General features: G+C 36.4%; 1 protein-coding gene across 1 annotated transcript; it reads left to right on the forward strand.

The window, feature by feature from the left end:
* On the forward strand, nt 1-26,323 carry lpl.S (lipoprotein lipase S homeolog). Its single transcript, XM_018243561.2, has 10 exons — nt 1-271; nt 10,461-10,636; nt 11,754-11,933; nt 12,756-12,867; nt 14,584-14,817; nt 14,944-15,186; nt 17,431-17,551; nt 21,222-21,404; nt 22,280-22,384; nt 23,738-26,323. Coding segments are annotated over exons 1-10 (1,452 nt in total). The 5' UTR covers nt 1-174; the 3' UTR covers nt 23,739-26,323.
* Nucleotides 26,324-26,860: the final 537 nt, after the last annotated feature.

The raw sequence follows: 26,860 nt of genomic DNA on the forward strand, positions 1-26,860 counted from the left end.
TAAGGAGACTACAGACGGCAGAGCAGACTCCTTCTGTAACAGGGAAATACTTTCATTCAGTGCACCGTTGTTTCTGCAGCATTAATCAAAGACTGCTTTCCCACATTGAACTATTAGGGAAATCTAGAGAACAGGACCATTGTCATTCAAATTCAAGTGAAGCTTGGAAAAAACATGAGCAGTGGGGAATTCCTTACATTGTTTTTGTGGATACACTGGCTGCTGACCTGCTGCAGCGGAACTTTAGCAACTACTGAACCACCTAAAACAAGTAAGTTATATTGTGCACATTTTTCATTTGCTATGTAGTTAATTCGATTTTCTTTACTTTTTATTATGGATTTAATGTACTTTTTAAACCATATTTCAAAATGATTATTACAGTCTTAGTACTCTCAGTTAAAATAGCATTTTAAAGTTTAAAGCCAATCCAGCGTATTTGTGCGGAAGTGAATTGTGTGCATATTTTAGAGAAGGCAGCAGAGATTTTCCTTTGAAACATGAGCTCTAACAGAGCCGTTTCTTTTTCCCTTACATGTTTTATTGGCAGTAACTCAAAAAGAGTGCATAGCTTAAGAACTTCTACAATGGAAGTTTTCCCTTTTTCATATGGGAAGCTTTGACAACCCAAGCCTTTCTGGGGCATGATGTAGCATGTACATGTCTGTTCTTGAAAGAACAGAGAGGAATGAATGAAACATGTTGTTTCATGTGTTTTATATAAATATTATATATATATATATATATATATATATATATATATATATATATATATATATATATACACATACTAATTTAGCAGTATTTTGAAATGGTAGAGAATAAAGTTAAGGCAAATGCAGAAACTAAGAGCAGACCAAGAAATATTACTTGAATGCATCTTAGGGAAATGTGCCTTGTGCAGACTGGTGGGAGGGGGAGTGACACGTGCTCGCAAATTGGGAGGATTTTTGCCAATGAATGAAGTTGCTCTTATTCCCTCTAAGGGTAGTACTCCACGAGCTATTTTGTCGAAATCCGACGCGCTCCAACAGTCAGATAGCGTCGGATCAACGCTGCGACACCATGCGACAATTCTATCTCTTGCCTTATTTTTGTCGCATGCGACAATTAGCATGCGTTTTGTCGCAGCGTGTCGGATTGCGACAAAATCGCTCGTGGAGTCCTACCCTAACACACTGTGCTCAGTTCATATATAGACACACACACATATATATATATGTAATATTATATTACAAACATTTTTCAAGGATAGGTTGCAACTTTATGTGTGTGGGTAACCACTGCATGCAAACAACTGATATTCAACTGTAAGCAAACAATAGAACCATTGAAAGCAAACAGAAAGTTCTGAGTGCTGTTGCACGTGTATTTATAGTGCCATGCACGCAACTTCGGTGTGGGCTGCCTTTTTAGCCACTGAAGTCAGGTTGACCGATTGTTACCTCTCTACAGCCTACAACTATGAGAAAGATTTAAACTTGCAAGAAGGTCAATGTGGCTCCACCTACATCACCCACCCCCTTTTTGGACATTCCGATTGGCTCTCTGCATCATCAGCTTGTGGGCTGGTTGCAAAAAAAAAAAAAAAAAAAAGAATACAGCAGATAGCTTGTTACTGTTGGCAGCTTTTTTGACATTTGTAAAATTGTTCAGCCTGGAAGCTTTACCAGTGTTATTGCCTCAGGACTGTTTATCTTTGACATGTTAATATGTTCATATTTCATACACTTTGTATTTATAAGGGTGTTATTTATTAAACAGTATTTTTTCTTTTACAATATATTGATTTCCTGTGCACACACTATATTAATATGATTGTTAGGAAACATTCACATTAGTCAGATGATATGGCAGTTTTTGCAGACAGTGCTGCTTTCATTCTCTCTATTATGTGTGTGCCACGTGTATGATATATTCCTTTTCATTGTTTATATATTGGGGAAAGAAGATGTGTAAGCAAATAGTGAATAAACACTTTCATTTAGCAGATGAAGGAACAAGATTCGATTCAAAGTTTGATTCTATTAAAATAAACTAAATTTTCTGTTTCAGACTATGAAAGCATAAACATTTACATTATTTTCTAAGTGAATAGCTTTTTTAAAATATAATACAGGTATGGGACCTGTTATCCAGAATGCTTGGGACTTGAGGTCTTCCAGATAACGGATATTTCCGGTATTTGGATCTTCATACCTTAAGTCTACTAGAAAATCCTTTAAACATTAAATAAACCCAATAGGCTGGTTTTACTTCCAGTGAGGATTAATTATATCTTAGTTGGGATCAAGTACAAGGTACTGTTTTATTATTACACAGAAAAAGGAAATCTTTTTTAAAAATGTGGATTATTTGAATAAAATGGAGTCTATGGGAGACAACCATTCCTTAATTTGGAGCTTTCTGGATAACAGGTTTCCAGAAAACCGATTCCATACCTGTATACAAAACATAATAACGTTAAAGGTTAAGTAAAGTGATATTCAGTGATATACACTTTTCAATGTACAGGAGTGGAGTGGCGACCCAGGGTCTAAGGTTGGCAATTCTATCCACAGAGGGGTGCCCACGTTTGCACCCTGAAGTGAATATCAGTTTATCCTTTAACCTTTGTACACTAGGATATTTTTTTACAAGATACATATGTATCCTATAATAAATTATTGTGAATAAACTATTTTTTTACAAAAGTTCCACTGTGCAATATGATAGGGATAATATGAAATATAATGATCAGTGTTTGTATTATCTTATATAATTTACCCTAAATACCACTTGTTAGATAAGTAACAGATATGGCCCACAGGTCCTTTAAAATAATTATGTATTATAAAGGATAATGCATCCCTATTACATTTTTTAAGGATACCACAACCAAAACATCTTCTGGATCTTAAGCTTTGATAGTCCCAAATAAGATGACCGACTAACATCCTTGCAAATCCTAGCAAGCTGTTTAATATAGTTATGCCCATCCATGCCATTGTTTACAGAATGCAATGTGAAGTGATTCTAAAGTTAGTTTTCTGAATCCAGATCTGTTCATCTTTAAAACACATCTAGAAGCAACATACTGTCAAGCTCAATGAACAGAGAATATGGCCTGCCTAAAAACATGGAGTTTATTTTTGGTTTGCATTTGGGGGCTTGTTGTATTCTAATTTAATAAATGTGTATTTCTTCAAACCTCTGCTTAAATCCAACTTTATTCGGATTTTTATTCTTAAAGTTTCTCATTTAAATAAATCACACAGGTACAGGATCCTTTATCTGGAAACCAGTTATCCATCATCTCACATAGAGTACATTTTACCAAAATAATTCTATTTTTTTTTTTTTTAAAAATTCCTTTTTTTTCTGTAATAATAAACCAGTTACATATAATTGATGGTAATTAAGTTGCCTGAACCCCTATTGGTGACATAAAAATAATTTTGTGTATATTTAACAATCATTTTGTGTATATTTAATGTGCTTGTGATTTTCTGCAGACATAAGATATGGTGATACAAATTATGGAAAGGTTACTTATACGGAAAATCCCAGCTCCCAGGAATTCTAGATAATAATAACTCCTATACCTGTATCTTATTTATAAATATACAAATACAGTATCTTTATAGAGCACATTTTGGATAATGGCTTTTTTCTCATCCCATTTATAGACTTTTGTAGAACAGATACACGTTGTCTAGATATATTAGATTAAATTTGTCTTGGACATAAATACACACATAGATACTTTTGTTCCCTATTCATTAGCACTATAAAAATTGGACAGCAACATCAAACAGTTATAAGACTCTTGAGTAACTTATTGAGTGTTATTGAATTTATTTTATTCTAAATATATGTGGGTTCTGATTGAGGGACCAATCTGCATTTTTCAAACTTATTTTCTCTGAACACAGATGCTTGACTTTCTTGGACAGATGTTTTATTAATGTAAGCTTATGGTAAATAAAAGCATTAGACAGAAGACCTTTTGTGTTATTATAGTTGTCGCTTTCCATTTTGATAACATCAACAGTTGTGAATATTCTACTGTGAACTAATGTTACTGGTTGTTCTTGGAAAGTGAACTTTGTTGGGATCTACCCAGCCAAGTTAAATACTAAGTAAGTGCATATTTTTCAGAAATATCCTGACTGCCTTTAATATTCAGAAACCATAAAACAGCTCTTTGTAGAACATGGTAGACACAATACATGTAAAACAAAGTACCTTTACATATAGAATAGACATATATCAATAATATAACTGTATTATTTTCATACAGATGATAAATGGTGTATTCATTTGAAGTGTGTATTTCTCCTTTCATGTTATTTTATGAAATCCATCACAATCCTTGCAATCATCCATTAAAAAGAACTAGTTGAGGTATTTGTACAGGTGTGTGTTTTAAACCACCTGGTCCTTGTAATTTTATTATTTTACACCACTTCAGGCACGGCATAATCCATTCATTCAAACAGGGAAAGTAAAAAAAGTAGTCTAAAAAGGGATGGCATGTGGTGATGCTTCTCTTAAACATTGACCTCTCAATGTTCCCACTTCAGATAAAGATATAGTTAAACTCCCCACATCTTACCTAGTATCTTGAATATGCATTTGAGAAATGTACTAATAATTTGGAACAACTTCTCAAACTATTCAATTTTAGACACATCAGAAGGGACAGTAACTCATTAATTGGGAGATTTATCAATCGTCGAATTTCAAGTTTATGGAAGTTTCTATAAACTCCCATAATGAAATTCGAAAAAAAAATGACCATTTGAACTTTATTAAATTTGGGTGAATAGGATAGACCCCCAAACTCGAATTGAATTCGATTTGAATTTTTTTCTCCAAAAAAAACTAGTTTTTCAAAAGTCCACCAACGACTCCAAATTGACTTTAGGACGTCCCGCCTTAGGTTAAAACACCAATTTGGCAGGCTTTAGATGGCGAATAGTCAAATTTTTTTATAATGTGGCTTTTTAACATTAAGCTGGCAGGAAAGTTACTGCTAGTAACATGTTTGACGTAGTTAGGAAAATTCTTCCCTTAGCCAATGGAAAATAATCATCTGAAACTCGATATAGGGTGTCTAGCATTCTGCTGTGTTATGCAAGCCTTTTAAATATATTACAAAATGATCCTTAAAATAGCACAACATATTTTGGTATCAGTGCCCATTTAATTTGGAGGACTTAATTGAAAGTATCCTTTATATAGTAGGTGCTTGTTTAATTTTTTACATTGTACTGAACATACCAATTTAAGCAAACATTTTTTTTTTTTGTAACTTAGATTTTTATTGGTTTTACAAAAGTCACATTAAACATTGCAACATTACACTTCTGTAGGTCAGCATATACAATGGATACAGATAAAGGTACAGACAAGCAAATAAATGAAACCAGGAGAGAAACCCAGTACACCACAGCAGTTGTCAGAGTGATTAGATGTGTGCTAAATCGAAATAGAACCGGTACTCTATTTCCGGGACAGACTGTACTAGTGCATTAAATCACCTTCACTAAGTAAAATTATATAACGGCACACCAAGCCTCTCACGCCTAGCTGGTAGATGGGGGGTGGATTCCTTGCGTCCCATTGGCAGCTAAATCTCTCAAATCCCAAATGTCCCAAATATCAGTGAACCGATCCATAGTATTAGATAGCATTGCAATACCTGCTTCGAAGGCTCTATTTGCATTAATTCTAGTAACTATCTCAGATAGAGTCGGTGGCATAGAGTTCTTCCAGTGCGAAGATATGGCTAGGCGGGTTGCAGTCAGAATTTGATTAACCAAGGCTTGACCACATTTACGCAGCCGTGGTATAGGTTTACCTAACAGCAAGATGATGGGGTCCATCGGTATTGGACTATGTAGTATACGGCCCAAAAGTTGAGAGATTTCAGTCCACAATGGTTGGATTCCCAAAAAATGTGGAGCATGGTGCCCCGAGCTCCACAATTCCTCCAACATAGGGGTGAATGTTGTGGAAACAATTTGTGCAATCTGTCGGGGGTGTAGTACCAACAGGTCAAAATCTTATAGATGTGTTCCTTCTGTCTCACACAAGTGACCATACGTTTTGCGTTGTCCCATATCAAGGGCCAGTCCCTGGCCTGAACTGGTTGTGGGAGGTCTCGGTCCCACTTATCCATATCTTTATGCCTGGGTTGATCCAAGTCTGGAGGGGTAGTCAGTATACCATAAATCCTGGAAATGAGGCCTTTCTGCGGCAATCCCTGGATCGCTACAGTCTCAAACATCGTGGGAGGATTTGACTTGAGGTACGTGACATATGGTGCAAGAAAATGTCGTACTTGAAAGTATTCAAATAGTTTTATGTCCGTTAGAGGTTGTTTCTCCCTGATCGCTTGAAAAGGTATCATCACTTGAGTGAGCGGAGTGAGCAAGTCTTTGACCGTAAAAAATTGTAGCTTGGACCACTTTGCACAGAATGATGACTCAGTGCCTGGTGGAAACGCCGGGTTATTTAAAAAGGTTGTCACCAGTGATTTAGCAGAAATCATTTTGTATTTAAGCCTGGTCTTCAGCCAAATGGAGTAAGAAAGCCCCGTTGCTGAGAGGGCGGATGGTGGAATCCGTTTAAAGGAGGTAAGGTCCCAGATGAGTGCGTTTAAGTGATAGTCTTTCACCATACAGTTTTCAATGTGACCCCAAGTGGTGGATGGAAGATGATGAGACCATGCTAGAAGTTGCCTCAACTGTGCGGCCTCATAGTACCTTTGAAGGTTGGGGACCCCCAAACCTCCCATTTTCGTATGTGTCATCATCACCGATTTGGCCACTCTGTGGCCCCGTTGGGCCCATATAAAATTATGAAATAAAGCCTGTAGCTCCCTAAAGACTTTGGGGGAAACCTGAATCGGCAAAGTTTCAAATAAATAGAGGTATTTGGGTAAAACAGACATTTTTAAAGCTGCTATCCTCCCGAGCCAAGAAATAGGATAATTAGTCCATTGCATGAGAGAGGCCTTTGTTTGCTGGATAAGCGGTTTGAAATTAAGATTGTACAACTGATCATGAGCTGCTGCCATCTGGGTCCCTAGGTATGTCAAGGAATCCACCCTCCATCTGAACTTAAGTTGCAATGCTTCAAGTTCTCTGGGTGGTATGTTGAGTGGGAGAGCTTCCGTTTTATTAATGTTTAATTTATAGCCCGAGATCTTACTATATCTGTCTAAGATGTGGTGGAGGTTTGGGAGGGAGATATGAGGGTTAGTCAAGGTGAGTAGGACGTCGTCCGCAAATAGGGATATCTTATAGTGCATGGAGTCCACCAAAACCCCTCCTATATCCGGGTGCATCCGTATGGCTGCCGCCAGTGGTTCTATGCTAAGAGCATAAAGAAGTGGAGAGAGGGGACATCCCTGTCTAGTGCCATTCCGTATTGGGATCGCCCTACGTGACTGTCCTGGGAGTTTAAGGTGAGTGGATGGGGTACTATATAGATTACGGAGAGCGAACAAATAGGGGCCAGAGAAATTCAAGTGTTCCAAAAGCTTAAATAGGTATGTCCAGTCCAATCTATCAAACGCCTTTTCGGCATCTAGGCTAAGAACTAACGAGCTAGCTTTACGTCTTTGAAGTATTTCAATTAAATCCACAGTACGCCTAGTGTTGTCACCAGCCTGGCGTCCCAAAATGAAACCAACCTGATCTCTGTTTATAAGTCTTGGTAGGATTGGGGCCAAACGGTTCGCAAGAATTTTAGCGAACAGTTTCAAGTCCGAATTCAGAAGGGCAATAGGCCTGTAGTTAGTACATAGTGTAGGGTCTTTTCCATCCTTGGGTAGCAATGTCAGGTAAGAGGTTAGTACAGAATAGGGGATGGGTTCACCGTGTAAATATTGATTAAACAGCTTTAACAAATAAGGTTGTAGAATATGTTGGTATAACTGATAATACTTATACGGCAACCCATCTGGACCTGGAGTTTTGCCAATAGGCATAGTTTTAAGAGTGGCTGTCAATTCCTCCATCGTAACGTCTTTATTCAGAATTCCCAAGTCGTCCTCTGTAAGACCTGGAAGTTCCAAATTCCCTAAAAAGTCAGTGATTGAGTCAGCATGTAGCCTATTGTCAGCTAAGGGCGGGGGCAAGTTGTATAATTTGTGGTAGTAGTTATAGAACAAAGAGCCTATCTGGTTGGGGTCGTAGGTTAATTGGCCGGTAGGCGACATCAGAGAAGTTATTCGAGATTGGGCTTGTTGGTCCTTCAATTTTTTGGCAAGCAACGTATGCTGTCTATCTGCCTTTTCATAAAATCGCTGTCGAGTCCAAAGTATGGCCTTCTCAGCTTGCTTTTGCCGCAAGGCGGCCAGCTCTTTACGCACTTGGCTAATCTGGGCCAGTAAAGAGTCAGTATGTCCTTGGTTATATTGCGATTCTAAATCCCTAAGTTGTCTATGTAGTGTAAGGTAGTTAACATTAGCTATTCTTTTTTTGTGCGCTGTCAGAGCTATCATTTGGCCCCTCAACGTGGCTTTATGGGCTTCCCACAATGTGGTTAAGGAGGCTACTGAACCCTCATTTATAGCAAAATATTCTTTCAGGTTATCTTTAATCTTAGTAAATGTGTCTTTGTCATGTAAAAGCGATTCATTGAGACGCCAATGCGGTTCTCGGGGAGGGGATTTAAACAATTCAATAGACAGGGTGATTGGAGCATGGTCCGACCAAGTGATTGGCATAATGTCTGAATCATAAGGCAAGTGTAGGCAAGGGTAGGATATAAAAAAGTAATCAATGCGCGAATGCGTTTTATGAGTAGGAGAATAGAATGTGTATTGCCTATCCCGAGGATGTTTAGTTCGCCAAGCATCAATTAGCTGAGATTGGCGCATAACCTGCCTAAAAGATGTAGACAGGCTATGGGCCATCTGATTTGGTGAGGGTTCTGATCTATCAGTCCCCTGAGAATACGTTAAGTTAAAATCTCCCCCTACTATTACGTAGGAGGAGTGTAACTGTTGGGTCTTAGTGATGACTTTTCGCAGGAAGCTGATTTGCCGTTTGTTAGGTGAGTACACATTGACCAACAACAGCTGCACATTAGCGTACATCCCTTTTAGTATCAAAAAATGACCATTTGGGTCTTCAAGAGTCTGGTCGACTAGAAAAGGGCAATCCTTATAAATAAGTATGGCAACCCCTGCCCTTTTATAGGGGCCGGAGGAGTAGTAGGCCTTCGGGTAAATTTTGGAACTAAGCTTGCTATGATTATCTTTATGAAAATGGGTTTCCTGAATAAGGGCTATGTCTGCCTGGGAGTTTTTGAGCTCTTTTAAGGTTAGATACCTTTTATGTTTACTATTAAGGCCCTTGACATTTATAGATATAAACTTAGCCATAATGCTTTAAAGATAAACTGAGCTCATCTGCATTGCGGCCCTGAAGCGGGAAAAAAAGGATAATTAGACGACCAGAGTCCTTCATCCCTCCGTAATACATCACATACCACTTAATGACATTATAAACAACCTGGCAACCGGGAATGAAAGCAATATAAACATTATGTACACATAGTAAGCACTCAAGTGAAAATTGCAAGTTAAGCAAACATTTTTGATAAATATCCAAAGAGAAAAATAAATACTCTTTACAGGCTATTTCTATATAAAATCATGTAATTATTGCTACATTATAGGGAACAACCATAAGTCATCTATACTTGCTGTATAAGCTAATTGGGCTCTGTATGCAAAAGTTTCACAGTTGGATTTATGAATCATATAAGTAGTGATACCGGAATATTTTCGCCACAAGTGAAATCGCTGCTAATTTCTGCATTTCGCCACCTGCAAACTTTTTTACAAAACTGCTGCAAAAATTTGCCGCTGAGAAAATTTGATGCAAGCAGTTACATTGTGTAAATATATTGTGTAAAAAATATTTTGACGCCTGTTTCTCAAAAACTCTTGAGAAAATGGCTTAGTCCACGAAACGCGTCAATCGTGCTTTTGTGATATATATCATCTGCTTAACCTTTTAATGAAGATTCAATAAAATATGGATCTTAACCACTGCTGGTGCTCCGTGTTCAATATATCCACATACAGTATCAGAAGCCCTGTTTTGTTAAAGGTAACTATTATAGAGCAGGGATGAAGTCAAAAAGCACATACAGTCTCACTTTTAACTGGTGCTGACATCTGTCATGCAGACACCCTAGCTTGTATTACCCTGGACTGCATACATAGAAAATGGAAAGTTTCCATCTGATGACTAGTTATTTTGTTCTAGCTGTCTGCAAAATGGGAGAGGGGGTGGGGCAGCAGGAGTAGGGAAAAGTTTGGCAAGAGCAGCTGTGCTTTTTTAACTAATGTACTCGTGTCCACTATGTGACCAAATAACATAAGCTTCTTTATGATTCAGACATTTTATACAGTATAAATTAGTGAATCCACATTTCACTTCTGTTTAATTTAGGTGCAACTACGTTAAAGAAAACTGACTTTAACAATATTGAGAGCAAATTTTCCCTAAGGACTTCAGAAGAGCCGGATGATGACACCTGCTATTTAGTACCTGGCCAAGAACACACCGTTGATCAATGTAATTTCAACCACACAAGCAAAACATTTGTTGTAATTCATGGATGGACGGTAAGATATTTATTAATCTCTTGGGAAGAGGGGGTAGCCCTCCTTTTAATCTATCATGATACTCTACCAGAAAACTGTGAACTGTAATGTAAAATTTGGGAACACAAATGAAAAGTTATTTTATTATCTATATCTGCCCCCTCTCATTTTTCAAAAAAAAAAACCTGTTTAAGGTCTCAAAAAGACCTATACTAAATAAGTCACATAATAAAACACTACCATGTAATTCAGTCCTCCGTAAAGACTGGGCACTGATTTTTTATAATGAGCAATTACTTCAATGTTACTTCACTACAAACAGGATCTACGAAGAGGGATGTGCAAGGCTGCTATTTTATAATGTGAATGCTAGGAAAAGGGTTTAAGCATTTGTGTATGTGCTTTTGTTCAATATTTCCCATCATCTTACAAAGTACAATGGGAAACGACTTGAACTATTGATATTTTAACCAAAACACCCCATAAGTTATTGCTGTAAAATAAGCCTTATTTATCATCTAAACACTAAAGCTTAGTGAAAATAAAATATGTACATTGTAAAAAGGACTAATTCCCATTTGGCGAATATTATCTACTGGAATACTACCATGGTTCTGTACATATTAATTTAATCTCACATTTTATAATAATTTAACTTTTGGCAATTACATTTTTACTTTTAATTTTTCTTTACTTTTAATCAGTATAAATAATGTACAGATGTAGGACAGTGTGCCTTATAGCAGCAGAATGTGGTATGTGAGACGTTTGTAATAGTTTTATTGAAAAGGAAAAAAAATACTATAAAATAGTTTCATATAAAAATTATGGTTTGGAAGCCCACATACAGTGATCCTAGGTGCAATGCCTAATAAAATTTATGAGTAGCCAACACAAATAAAGCTGCACTTACATGTCTTAAATGCTGTGCTAGAGCCCCTGTTTTGGCTGTAAAGGAGACCAAAACTGTCGGGTTCTCTACAATAAAGTATTACTTTAAAGTTTATAAGACCTGCAAGCTCAGCTTTAACTGAGCTTTTTTGCTACCTAAACATGTATTTAAATACATAAATATGGTATAATACACCTACTACTGGAAAATATGTTATATAGTAAATATTGCAAATTTGTATTTTAGGTTACGGGCATGTTTGAGAGTTGGGTTCCTAAACTAGTAGATGCCTTGTACAAAAGAGAACCAGATTCCAATGTTATTGTTGTTGACTGGCTGACTAGAGCCCAACAACACTACCCTGTCTCTGCAGAATATACTCAGCTGGTTGGACAAGATGTTGCAAGTTTTATAGACTGGATGGATGTAAGTATGATCTGAAACAGCTAAATGGTCTCAGTATATTTATATATATCTTAATATCTTTACATGACTATTTAGATATATTTTGAGCGATCAAACATTTGCACAAAATTATTTTGATTTCCTTAACCACTACAGGTTTATATTACATAAGGGGTTACAACACCTTGGCCTAGTTGTAACTTTGTAGGCACAACTGATGCAAGGTGCAGTGTTCAGAGAAAGGATACGCTATAGTTAACTGCAACTTTGAGGATGTCTTTATAATGACTGTTATAAGGTTTGGGGCATGTTGGGTCCTTAACAAGGTCATTTTTTTTTTTAAAAAAACAATTTTTATTTGAGCAAAAGTTAGATACAATTTCTACATCTCCGAAAGTGTACATTGATATTTCCGTTACAACAGTTGGCATAATTCAGGTGAACAGAATAACATTGTTATACAACAAATACATATACATGAAGCATTGTACATTGACATTGATGTTAGTTACTATCTTGTACAGTTAAAGTTACCAAAACGTCAAGTAGAAATGGAGATGTAGGCATTGATGCATGACATGAAGCCATACGAATGGTTTAACAAGGTCATTTAAAGGCACTTGTTCCCCATACTGGGGGCTCAAAAACAGTGGGGCCACAACTGATGTTCTTTTGAATATTTTTGATATAAGCTTATCTAGAACTGCCCGTGATAATCAATACTATTGCAAGTAGTTATTGTATCAGTCACATATTGGTGAAGGAGCTGCAGGCAAGTTTTTGCTATTTTGTCTGTGTAAAAAATGCAGATCAAAGATTGAGAAAATGTGTTTTTTTTAACAGGACACAATACAATATCCAGTAGATAACATTCATGTCCTTGGATACAGCCTGGGGGCTCATGCAGCCGGTGTTGCTGGAAGTTTGACCAATAAAAAAGTCAACAGGATAACTGGTGAGACACAATTTGTCATCTAAAAAGGGCACAAGGGATGAAGAAATATAGTTTCTTATATAAAGCAGGGCATCTGCTTTGTTCAAATTTTTTCTTACAAGTTTTTTTTAAATGCTTAAGTACTATATGAAGCCATTTGAATAACTCAGTTCATGGTAGCTAGAATGCTGACATTTAGCAATAGTATATGCTAGTCATACCACTGATGTTTTCTAGACTCTTTAATGCTAACTGTTGGTAGGATTATCTTCATTTAATGAACACTGCGGTCTGTGCAGTGTATGGAGCTGTTTTACCTTTTTTTGTGTTTATTGGTATTTTTACCATACTTAAAAAATGTACCCTGTATTTTCTCCAGGATTTGCAATTATGTACACCCATTTTTTTTCACAACAAAAGAAAATTGTTCAAAGAAAAACTATACCCCCGAACAATGTGGGTCTCTATAAAAAAAATATATTGCATTTCATAATAATATACTTTTTTTACTAGTGCCATTGGGTAATCCTAAATAGAAAATTGGCATTTTAAGAAATAAGGGTCACCACCTTGGCTCCTACAATTCATGGTGCACACAAACAAATCATACATGTTAGGTCACATGAGCCAGTTAAAGGACAAATTTCTGTCTTTTGCTTCCACACTTCTTCCTGTTACAGTTAGAGCTGTTGTATTATTAATGGTTAGGTGATCTCTGATGGAGCACTCACAAAATGGGGGCTCAAGTAAAAGATATAAAACACCAATATTCACTTAATATACATTAAAGCTTGCTTAAATGAGATGTAGTTAGGTACAGAGAAGTTAAGGGATTTGAAGGTTATGAGGAGGAGTTTGTAAGTTTTTTTATGGGAAACCATAAGGACTTCAGCGGGCGAGTGGTCTGTACCCTTTTGGATAAGAGAAGGCGAATTCTGGCAGCTGTATTTAACAGGCCCGGATTTGTGGCGAGATTGTGTTGGAGATTGCTAGGAAGCAGTTAGAGATTTGAATCTGCATCAGGAAAGAGTGATCAACCATATCAAATGCAGATGATGGGTCAAGGAGAATAAAGATAGAGACGTGACCTTTGGCAACTTCTAGAAAAGAGTTAATATGTTGATGACTTCTAATGTTGATAGATTTTTCAAACAAATGCAAGCACCTATGTTTTCAGATAAAGGTCTGTGGACTGCAGGTCCAGCAGTACTTATATTGTTGCAGTGCTAGGTAAAGCAAGTTAACATTTCCATAGCCTGCTGGATAAACAAGCCCACTGGCAGAATGCATTTAATAATTAAAGAAAAGTTGTATATTGCTGTATAGTGGTAGGTTATGGGTAGTGTGTTTCAACAATATGAGCTTTTGCACCACAAAACTTTGGCATGTAGAAAGTCACTTTACTGTTTGCCTTCACTGCCCCCCCCCCCAGAGGGCAGGCACATGGCTTTGATATACCTGTAGCTATAATCTAATCTCATCTAATAGGGCCATGTTGGGTAACATAGTTGTAACCTTCATATGCAGCATGCTAATGTTTCTTTATTGTTCATCTTACGTATTCACGTATTCTGTACTAACTGCTTGTAAGGGAAGTATATTATAATAGAAGACGAAATATAGTTCTTTTTTAGTCCAAATAATTATTCTGCTATAATTACTGAAACAATTATTATTTCATGCTTGAGCTTTATAATATATTAAACATGCATCTTTTCAATTTTCAATCTTACACAGGCTTGGATCCTGCAGGTCCTACCTTTGAATATGCAGAGAAAGATATTATCTTGTCCCCTGATGACGCAGAATTTGTAGATGTCCTCCATACTTACACCAGGGGCTCTCCAGACCGTAGTATTGGTATTCAGAAGCCTGTAGGACATGTTGACATTTATCCGAATGGTGGGAGCTTTCAGCCTGGATGCAATCTTGGGGAAGCACTTCGACTTATTGCAGAAAAAGGATTTGGAGGTAATATATTTAAATATGTCTGAAAATGTTGTAGCACTAATGCAATGTTAAAGCCTTGAAAGTGGCAGGTATAAAGTGACATTTATGTTAATAGACTCTTTTCCACTTTTAATTCTTTTTTCCCAGATGTGGATCAACTTGTGAAATGTTCTCATGAACGCTCCATTCATCTCTTCATTGATTCTCTCTTGTATGAAGATAAGCCAAGCATGGCCTATCGCTGCAGTTCTAAAGAAGCCTTTGAAAAGGGACTTTGCTTAAGCTGCAGGAAAAATCGTTGCAATAAACTGGGTTATAAGGTCAGCAAAGTTCGGGGAAAGAGAAGCAGCAGGATGTTCTTGAAAACAAGAGCCCAGATGCCTTTTAAAGGTGTGTGTGAATTGGGATATTTTATTTTTATACTTTTGGTAGAACAGTAAAATAAACTGCTTTATTTGGTCACAAGGCAGAAAAAGAAACATTAAACTTCATATGAGAAGATTTTATAGAAATATAAGAACTAGCAGAAAAATTTAAATATTAGCAACAGAATTGAACACAGTAATTTAGATATTCTGCACCAGCCTAAAGTTTCAGCTTGTCAATAGCAGCAATGATCCAGGACTTCAAACTTGTCACAGGGGGTCACCATCTTGGAAAGTGTCTGTGACACTCACATGCTCAGTGGGCTCTGAGCAGCTGTTGAGAAGCTAAGCTTAACTGTCATCACTAATTATTCAGCAGAAAATGAGGTTGGTCTGTAATATAAGCTGATGCTACAGGGCTGATTATTAAATTCTGATGCTAATTGCACTGGTTTCTGTGCCGCCATGTAGTAATTATCTGTATTAATTACTAATCAGCCATATATTGTGACATTTCTATTCTGTATATACTGTATATTGTGAGTGGGTTCCTAAGCTCAGTAAGTGACAGCAGCACAGAGCATGTGCAGTGAATCAGCAGAAAAGAAGATGGGGAGCTATTGGGGCATCTTTGGAGACACAGATCTTTACTGCTAAAGGGCTGTGGTTGCCTTGGGCTGGTACAGAAGCACAAAACACAATGTACAACATTTCTAATCTACTTCTTTAATTAGGCTTTAGTTCTCCTTTATTCCAGTTTTACTTAATTTAAAAAAATGATTAATCGAACATAACATAAAGTACCTTAAGGCCTCAGTTCAGCCCTTTTCAGCCAAAATATCCTGTTTCATAAGCCCAAAGGTATATGTAGTAGTTTTGAGTGTTTTGCCTGCCATGCTATTGTCCATTCCAAAACACACAGCATTAACATTACCCCATTGTTGCACCGATTATCAGAGACTAGAACTCATTTTGCAAAAATAACTAATGTCAAATCATAACAGACCTTTTAATGCAGAACTTTTTGTGTGGAAAAAATAACCAAACCTAGGCAGTGGCAGTGAGACAATTTCTGTGCTGTAATAGTCTGTCCAGTTTGTAGGAACATAGTTCCCAAAGATGCATCATTTGACACAGGATATATTATAATCTTTGGATGTGGAAAGACTTTTGGTTACACACATTTTTCGGTCATTTACCGTTTATACTGACAGGTATTAAGGAAATCTCAATTAAATGTTTGTCCTAGTATTTAAAGCCCATTGCAATGTAAAGTTGCTTTTAATATTCAAATTGCACTAGGCTAGCAATACTCATTCCTGATTGGATTATATGGGATATTGTAATTAGAACTCAATGTTTACCCAAGTCTAGTAATTCTAGTAAAGAACAAATCTGACCCTTGCTTTCAAACTACTGACCAGTAAATGCAGTCTGCCTAATGGACACTAATGTAAGTGTGGCATTTTTATTATAGAGCTAGGCAACCTTTATCTGAAACGTAATTCTAAAATACAGCTTTTATTAGCTGGTAAAACATTCTTAAAGAAATATGTGTAGAACAATATTTTTCTAAACTCTTTATTTTTGGATGTATAGTTGACATTACTAGCACTGTATTTCAATTATTGTCTGCTGCGTGTTGTGTTTCTACATACCGGCTGCAACTTTGTTGCTCTGCAGGGTCGGATTCTGTTTTTTCTTGTACATAACTTCAGACTGCATAACGTTATGGTAATACAGAATTTGCAGCAAAAACCATATAACCTCCATGGATCAGGGGTACTCACCCCAAAAGCCAAACAGTGTAGGAATCGAATTATAGTTTTCCTGCACAATCACAGGTTTTGTTGAAGATAATCATATTTCAGGGACTTATTTTGAGCTGATTAACATAATCTATATCTTTGTTTAAATCTAGTGGTAATTATTTTTAAAGATGGCATAAAAACTGTAAACAGAAAATATAAAATAATAATTTTTTAATTAGGTTCAACCAAATTAGAGCCATTATTGGCAGGATTCAGGCTCTGCTGAATCGCAGTGCTTGGTCAAACCAAATCCAAATCCTTAAAGTCATGTGACTTTAAGTCATACGACGAAAGATGGTGTATATTTTTTCCCCTGGTTTCACTAATTTGCATATGCAATGTATGGTTCAGGTTTAGACTGAATTGAATTGAATAAGTGAGTTTTTAGCGAAGCTATTAAATGTATTTTTAAATGGCTGGCTAGATATTTAATATACTATTTCTCAACTTATTTTCAGTTTTCCATTACCAAGTTAAAGCGCACTTCTTCGCAAAGAAGAACTTGACTGTAACCGATCAACCTTTATTAGTTTCTTTGTATGGAACCCGAGGAGAAAGTCTAAACATGCCAATTACAGTGTAAGTATTATGCTACACAGCATAATGATAACTGATAATGAAACCTATATATATATATATATTTATATATATATATATATATATATATACAGGTATATATATATATATATATATATATATATACATATATACACATATATACATACAGGTATGGGCAGGGCCGCCATCAGGGGGGACAGGGGGGACAAGCGTACCGGGCCCGGGCATGAAGGGGGGCCCGGCAGTGCTGCATTTTTTGAAGATCCGGGCCCCCCTTACGAGCGCCCGAGCCGTACGTCTGCCTCTTGCGTTGCCGAATGCGGAAGTGCCGAAAAGCCGAAGCCGATGCGCCGAAAAGACCCGAAGTCACGGAAAAAGCCGAAGTCCCGAAGCGCCGAAAAGACCCGAAGTACCGAAGCGCCGAAAAGACCCGAAGTCACGAAAACAGCCGAAGCCGAAGTCCTGAAGCAGCGCAAAGACCCGAAGTCACGAAAACAGCCGAAATTGAAGTCCTGAAGCTGTGAAAAGACCCGAAGTCACGAAAGGAGGCGAAGTTGAAGTACTGAAGCCATGAGTTCAATTCTACTGAACACCAGTTTGTGTTTTTTTTTTTTTTTAATCCTCTGGCCACCAATGTATTATTTTAATATTCTATAGGCCCCTGCCACCGATCTTTTTTTTTAAAACATTTTTTTTTGGGGCCCCAATTTTTTTTTTAACTCGTACGGGGCCCCTTGCCACCATTGTTTTTTTTGTTTTTTTTAAAAAAAAAATAATTATTTTTTTTGGCGGCCCCAATTTTTTTTAACTTGTAAGGGGGCCCCTTACAAAATTTGTTTTGGGGTCCCAATTTGTTTTTAACTGATAAGGGGGCCCCTGCCGCCAATGGTTTTTTTTTTCAAAAAAAAAAATTATTTATTTTTCAAATTTTTTTTTGGGGCCCCAATTTGTTTTTAACTTATAAGGGGGCCCCTGCCACCAATGTTTGTTTTTTTTTGTTTTTTTTTACATTTTTTTTTTTTGGGGCCCCAAGTTTTTTTTAACTTATAAGGGGGCCCCTGCCACCAATGTTTTTTTTTACGGGCGCCCTGATCATCAATAGATTTTTACAACTTGTGTGGGGGGCTTACTTTTTTAGCGCTGATGTCTGTGTGGTCTTTTAACTGCGATGTGGAGTGGGCGGGATATGGGGTGGAGCTTGGTCGTCAGTGTGGGCGGGGCCCAGGGGGCCCCAAAAATATAGTTGTACGGGGCCCCGTGATTTCTAATGGCGGCCCTGGGTATGGGACCTGTTATCCAGAATGCTCGGGACCTGGGGTTTTCTGGATAATGGATCTTTTCATGCCTTAAGTCTACTAGAAATTAATTTAAACATTAAATAAACCAATAGGCTGGTTTTGCTTCCAATAAGGATTAATTATATCTTAGTTGGGATCAAGTACAAGCTACTGTTTTATTGTTACAGAGAAAAAGGAAATCATTTTTAAAAATTTGGATTATTTGGATAAAATGGAGTCTATGGGAGCCATTACATAATTCGGAGCGAGCCCTCAACATACCTGAGCGAGCCCTCATTATGGGATTATTTCTTGTTATTACAAACAAACCTGTATTGCATACCTCACAAATATGCAATTATGTCACACCGTCATCCATCCACATATAATTGGTCAGAATATACAACCAGGGCCTGGAACTAGGGGTAGGCAGAAGAGACCGCTGCCTAGGGTGCAATAATAGGGGGGTTCATTCTACGTTGTGCCCACACGGGGGGGGGGGTTGCCGGCCAAATTTTCTAGGGCACCCACGCGGCCTGGCCCAGCCCTGCATACAACAAATAAATTATATCAGAGAAGCCAAATCACATTCTCATCTGGGATCCATTATCTAGAAACCCATTATCCTGAAAGATCCAAATTGCAGAAAGACCATTTTAAAATTATTTCCTTTTTTTCTGTGATAATAAATATTTGTACTTTATCTTACCTAAGCTGAATGAATCCATATTGGTGGCAAAACAATGTATTGGGTTTCAGTTCTCCCCTACCTCTTTCTGTTGGAGTTCCTCAAGGCTCTGTCCTGGGACCATTACTATTCTCCCTCTATACTTCCTCCCTCTGCAAATTAATCAACTCATATGGTTTCCACTACCACTTCTATGCTGACGATACTCAGATCTATCTCTCATCTCCTGATCTCAACCCAGAACTCCTAACTCGCGTCTCCTCCTGCCTGTCCGCTATCTCTACCTGGATGTCGCAACGCTACCTTAAATTGAACCTCTCTAAAACTGAAATGGTTCTCTTTCCTCCAACTAACACCAGTAACATCCCGGAAGTATCCATCATAGTTAACAATTCCACTATCACCCCCTCTCCCCAGGCCCGGTGCCTTGAGGTTATCCTAGATTCTGCTCTGTCATTCACTCCTCATATCCAGTCACTTATTAAATCATGTCAATTCCACCTAAGGAACATATCCAAAATACGATCATTTATCACCCAAGATGCTGCCAAAATTCTTATTCACTCTCTCATCATATCACGTCTAGACTACTGTAACTCCCTTTTAATTGGCCTTCCACTCCAGAGACTGTCACCTCTCCAGTCCATAATGAACACTGCTGCGAGGCTCATATACCTCAGCAACCGCTCCTCCTCTGCCTCGCCATTCTGTCAATCCCTGCACTGGCTTCCGTTACCTTTCAGAATCAAATTCAAATTAATGACACTGACTTTCAAAGCACTTCATAACTCTGCCCCACCCTACATCTCCGAACTCATCTCTATATACTCACCCAACTGCTTACTACGCTCCTCTACTGACCTGCTACTCAACATTTCTCTCGTTACCTCCTCACATGCTCGCATTCAAGACCTTGCAAGGGCTGCAACCCTCCTCTGGAACTCTCTCCCATGGTCTGTCCGACTTTCTCCCAACCTTTCTTCTTTCAAGAAATCTCTTAAAACGCACTTCTTCCGAGAAGCCTACCCTCACTCTGCTTAACTACCAAACGCAACACCACATACAGTACCACATTTCTCACCCACTTAATTCAATCTTGCCCACTCCCACACCTTGTGTATTACTCCCCTCCCTTTAGAGTGTATGCCTATGCATAGGGCCTTTCCTCACCTTTTGTACCTGTATTGATTGTGATATGTAACTCCATATGTTCTATGTATATAATTCATGTGATTTAGTTGTATAATCACATTTACTTTACAGTGCTACGCAATATGTTGGCGCTATATAAATACATGTTAATAATTATAATAATAATAATTGGGTTTATGAAATGATTAAATGATTTGTGACAGACAAGCTATTGTTATCAAAATTACAGAAAGATCAGCAGATTTAAGGTATTGTTATCCTTTGTCCAGAAAACCATGAATCCCTAGCATTTTGTATAATAGATCCTATACCTGTACTGCCAAATACAGCGACTTCCCACTCATAAACAAAAAGAGGCCATATCCATGTAAAATGCATCTCATAGACTCCTACAGAACACCTACTATCATCTCAGGCACAGAGATGGTAGCTGTCACCTCCACATTTTTTTCGGAATAAATTAGCTACTTGTTGTTTTGCTGAAAACCCCAGTTTGTATAACAGAGTGTAACAAAAAAGTATTATAAAATGTACATTTTGTCTAATTTTATATGTTTTCACTACTAATCTGCAGACCTCAAATTTCTACCAACAAGACTTATTCATACTTGATCTACACTGAATTAGATATTGGAGATCTTCTGATGTTGAAAATAAAGTGGGAAAAAGACTCCTATTTCAGTTGGTCTGATTGGTTTACCACTTATTCATTCGACATCCAAAAGATTCGAGTGAAATCCGGAGAATTCCAAAAAAAGTAAGAACCTGTGTATCGGTTACATATTTCATTGTATGCACTCAGTTTATCTGTAAAAAAATTGAATGATCATATAGGAAATTAAAATAAACTAACATGAAAATAAAGAAATATTTAATTTATAAAGGTAAAGGCATATAGTAACTTTTTAATTGCAAAGTTGCATTTATAGGGGGAGTCGTGATATGCCCATGTGCACATAAACTTTAGCTATCTATTTGGTTTGAAGCTTACCTATACCATCCATTGAGGCATGTCAATGGAGGTGCAACCTGAAAACAAATGTCTTCTTTATGCCTGGGGGGTCAGAAGGGGAGCATGGATATATCACTCTCTAGCTTCAAAAGTCAACAGACATCCTTCCCACCCTCAAACGAGTTGGTGCCATTTGTTAGTATGAATGCAAATATGTAGAAAAGTAACATTGAACTGGCCTCATTTTCAGTCTTATTTACTAAATTAAAATGCTCTTCTTGAGAGTGGATTATTTTCTCTTCTTTGTCATCATTTTTCATAACACAGACATGTTCTACAATTTTTTAAATAGATTATTCTAAATAGATTGTTCATTATTCATGTCCTTTAAACATTTTACGAGACCATGAGCCTGAAAAGCATGCTATAGGACCCATGTTCCTATGACGAATAATTTTGTAGTATTCCCTTTGTGGAGCAGTATAGATAATACCACACTCTGGACAGAGTGCCATTTTGAGCAGCAGTCCATGTGCAAAATATACTGTAGATGTATGTTATCAATACAGCTATAAGGAGGGACTTTGTAAAGGACCACAGAATGCTGTGCATGCAATATATTCCATTATATGCTTTAAGACTTTAACTATGTCTTTGATATGTTCAAATGATTTTTACAGGTTAGTTTTCTGTGCTAAAGAAGGCAATTTTGCCTCACTACAGAGAGGAAAGCGACAAGTGGTGTTTGTGAAATGTAATGAACACTCCAGAAAGAAGCAAGAATGGTAAGAACTTTCATTTAGAAATGTTTTCATGCAATCGTGTACTTTTCCCACAATTTTTAAAACTTTGGTAAAAAATCTCAAATAGGTTAATTAAGAATATGTTAAGTCTGTAATGGAAAAAGATTATAAACTTGCTTGATTGGTAGTGATACAATTACCATTGACTTCTATGGTAGCTAACCTAAACAGGTTCTTAATTTTTAATTCAATACATTGTCTCCTAAGTCAAATGCTGCATTCTGACAAAGAAATACAATGGGCTCCAAAATGCTAATAAATAAAAAACAGATTGAACGTCTTACACAAAAGTGTGTTCATGTGATTTCTTGCTGTGCATCTTTCATGTGTTCTACCACAAAGAACCACATGAAGAAATGCAGCCTGTTCATTACAATGAGCATGTACTCACTCCTCCACAAATAGAGGTGGAATGCAACTTGATGTTCTCCAGCTGTGTAATGCGTAAAAAAATCGACTGCAGGAAAAACACTCGTCTGTAAGAGCCCTTAATCAATACAGTATGCTTTATTAATGTGATGAAAAGAAAGCCTGGGGTAAATATAAGGTCATGAGTAACATAAGGTCAGGCATTAAAAGCCTGATCCTTTCAAAGAGGAAACCATACCAGATCAGGCTTAGTATCAAAACTTAGTATCATTATGAATTTTAACATTTTTATCTTAAAGGTTTGTAAGTAATTAAAAAACAAAATGTTATGCATAATTTTAAAATCAATTTAACAATCACAGTCCTTAAACAGCCAGTGCTAGGAGTAGGGCTGGCTAACTCTAGTACTGCCTTGTAGTACCTGTAGTAAACTTGTGCACAGCTGTTCTGAGTCTTCTGGTTTTCTGGAAAAGGTTTTTTTTTTTTTTAGCAATTTGGATTACCGCACCACTACTATGGATTTATGCAGCTTAGTTACCAAGTACAAATTACTGTTTTATTACAGAGAAAAAGGAAATATATATTTTTTAAAAATGTATAAATGTATATGGAGTCTATGGGAGATGGTCTTCCTATAATTGAAAGCTTTCTGGATATTGGGTTTACAGATCAGATATCAGTCTAATTACTCTAGTACGTAACTGTAAATGTATCAGTTCTCAGCATCCTATGTTTATTCTCCTTCTCTTGTAACACTAAACATATTTTAATAACCTTTGCCTGATATATACACAATTATATTTTCTATATGAAGTAATTCTGTTTCCTTTGTTCCTCCAAACCAGTGCTACTTTAGTACATCTGTGTTTAAAATTAATATCAACCATATATTTTATTTTAGTAGAATCACCTTATTCCAAGTTTATATTTACTTTTGGTTTACATAAATACTTGTTTGTTTTACAGATGTGAAACGGTTTTGCACAAAATATTTGCCAATACTGAAAAAGCCATCTTTGCAACTGGACCTACAATCTCTCTTTCTCTACTGAAAGAAGACATGAGTCTTGAATTTTAACCCTATATTTTTATGCCACTTACTGCAAATATTTATTATCTAAAATATTTATATAGTTAGAATATATACATATATTCATGTGGAAAATCTAGATATACATGCACTTAGTATAAGGAGGTGACTTGAAACTGCAGTCTTGCACTCCATGTAATTATTTGGAGATATTTGAGAATACACTGTGACAAAATACCTTCATGCTGGGCAGAATAAATACCATCTTTTAGTGGAGAAATATTTAAACAGGTTTTAAATACTTAACACATCCTTAGTGCACTTTCACCATTCCTATTTATTTAAACATTTGCAGTATTTGATTTTGGAGGCAGAATTATGCAGGGGATAGACAAGAACAAAAATTAATTCTCAGCTTAAGAGATGTTACTACTTGTTGCAAGTTTATTCTTTAAGCTTGAGTCATGTATACCCTTTAGACAGTGAAATGAGAATTGTGCTAACAATTGTAGATTTACATTGGTACACCAATTTTATTTGTGGTTTCCTTCATAGTTGCATTATTTATAGCGGGCATGATTTAATGTTTTTTGAAGAGAAAATATACTCTCTTGTTTGCATAAAAGTTTTTACCCTCCATTTAGTTTCTCTAAGACATCTAAGGCAATACTGAGGCAACAGGGTTTATTTACTAAAGGAGTACAAAATGCAAAAATCTAAGCAATTAACTATGTATTTTTTACTTTTAATGCAACATTCCATTTATGAAGTCCAACATAACAACTAGTTGAAATCAGGGACTACATTTAGTAGCAGATAATAAATGGAACAAGCATTAGCAAGAGTTAGTAAACTGTGCACAAATGGGTGAAAGCTGCACCTACGAGGAAATTTCTATGGTGAAACATTGAGAGCTTATTAGTACCAAAGGCAAAGGGAGTCCTGTATTAATTTCCTGCTCAAGGCACATGTTAGGTACAGAGCACCCTAGAGTTAAGTGCATTTTGTTCCCTGTACCTGATGCACAAAATGGCATATTGTACTGTACAGAACCAAAGCAGTCACAAGTGCAATCTGCATGGTGTATTTCTGCACTTATTTCAGTGCCTTGTGATAGTAAATGAGTCCTTTTATTTATGTGAACAGAAATGTATTTAACTCTATACTGTATATCTATATTAATGGTGAAATTTGGGCATTTTCTCAGATGAAATAAAATGAGAGCTCTGAAAAAATGCATCTGAAATTTCCCTTTTAAACAAATGGTCAATTTCCATATTTGCACTGGAGAAATGTAACATGCTTATAGTTACTGTTGTAAAACTGGCAATGCAATGATTCCCTGCATCCCTCCAACCTCCCTTAAGTTGTTCAACATATCACACTAGCTTTAAATTGGCTGATTACCATGTTAACTATGTATTAGCCTGTGTACGGGGCAAGGATCACATCAGGGAATGTAGTGCCTCTTGTAGGGCATGCACAAGCACCTTTTGTGATAAGATCGTGGGCCTGGGTGGTACATATCACATAGTAATTAAAGTAGAAAACAGACACACATACATAAAATACATTTTTTAATCTAACAAAAACCTACCTAACTACTAGTTTGTACAGCTACCTTACATAGTTTTTTTTTTTCTACTACACATAAAAAGGCTGCATTTGCACAGTTAATTATCAACTCGCTCTTTCCGTTATCAGACCCCATGATGTGTAACTGACAGTACATACTGTTTTTTGGTCAATGAATAAGATAAAATCTTTCAGTTGTTTCAGGTTACATGCAGTAATGGTACTAAAGGTTAGCAAATCAGTTCATTCATATCTCATTTAAGTTCAATTCAAGTTCACAATTCATTTGCATTTAGTGTATTAGCAAACAGAAATTACTGAGGACAGATTTGCATTTGATGAATCTGAGATTTAGATAAATTAATTGCTTTATGTTGCATTTCTTCTTTAATGTGGATGAGCCTTGAACAAATGCAGAATGCTGACACTTCCTGCATTTTCTTTTATATTGTTTATTTTTCAGATGATATTTTAGAATTTAATCATGAAGCAGCACAATGGGTATAGTTTATTACAAGATGCTGGAAATGATCACTCAATAGACTGTTGCTAAAGTCATGCACTTTTTAAAATGGAGCATGATCTATTATCTTGTGTTGATATTTGTAAAGTAGAATGAATAATGATCTTTCTATAATTGTATTTTTAAAGTCAAATAATAAACATAATTGTGTAGTATAAATGTTTTGTGTGTCTTCAGGCAAATTAATGATGAAAATAAATACAGAGGAGTTTATAACAAGTGTTATAAAGCGCCTTCAAGTCCAAATACTTGTATTCATAAGATTTAAGATTTGAGAAATAAGTGTTAAATAAAAAGGCACATTTACAAATGCAAGTGCAAAGAAGAGAATCAAATTGTTTTTTTACCTCAACGCACTTTGTTTTTTTGAATTCCATTGTTCTAGCTGGTGCCTGCTACACAGCATACAGCTCAAGTTGCAGCACAAGTATGTTAGTGTGCTTGGCATCACCGTGGATATCGACAACAATAACAACATTAGCAGCAAATAAGTGCCAAATTTCACTTTGTGAAATGAACCATTAGGTTATGATTAAATTCTGTATCACCAAAACAAATTGTGTTCTGTATATGTAATTTCAAAAATTGGAACTTGCTTTTGTAGTTAGAAATATAGATAACAGAATTAAACTGATTACATATATATCTACTTAAATGAAATGGTCTGACTGTTACGCAGCAATGAAACACTTGTTATTTATTTACTGTTTATATGTAGTTTAGTGTAAGATGCATTTGTATATATTGTAGAACTATGAAAACATGTTTTATCCTCTTGTATATATGTATAAATATATATTTAGTTATTTTCAAATCCCTGCATATATAATTACATATTTTATTATAATGTTTTTTTTGCTCTTTGGAAAACAACAAAAAAACAAATAAAGAATACCCGAAAAATAATTTATTTTGTTCTAATTCTATTTTGCCCAAGCTAAGATAATTCCTTCCCCATGAG

Source organism: Xenopus laevis, chromosome 1S (assembly GCF_017654675.1).
Source record: "Xenopus laevis strain J_2021 chromosome 1S, Xenopus_laevis_v10.1, whole genome shotgun sequence".
In the NCBI taxonomy this organism is placed as follows: domain Eukaryota; kingdom Metazoa; phylum Chordata; class Amphibia; order Anura; family Pipidae; genus Xenopus; species Xenopus laevis.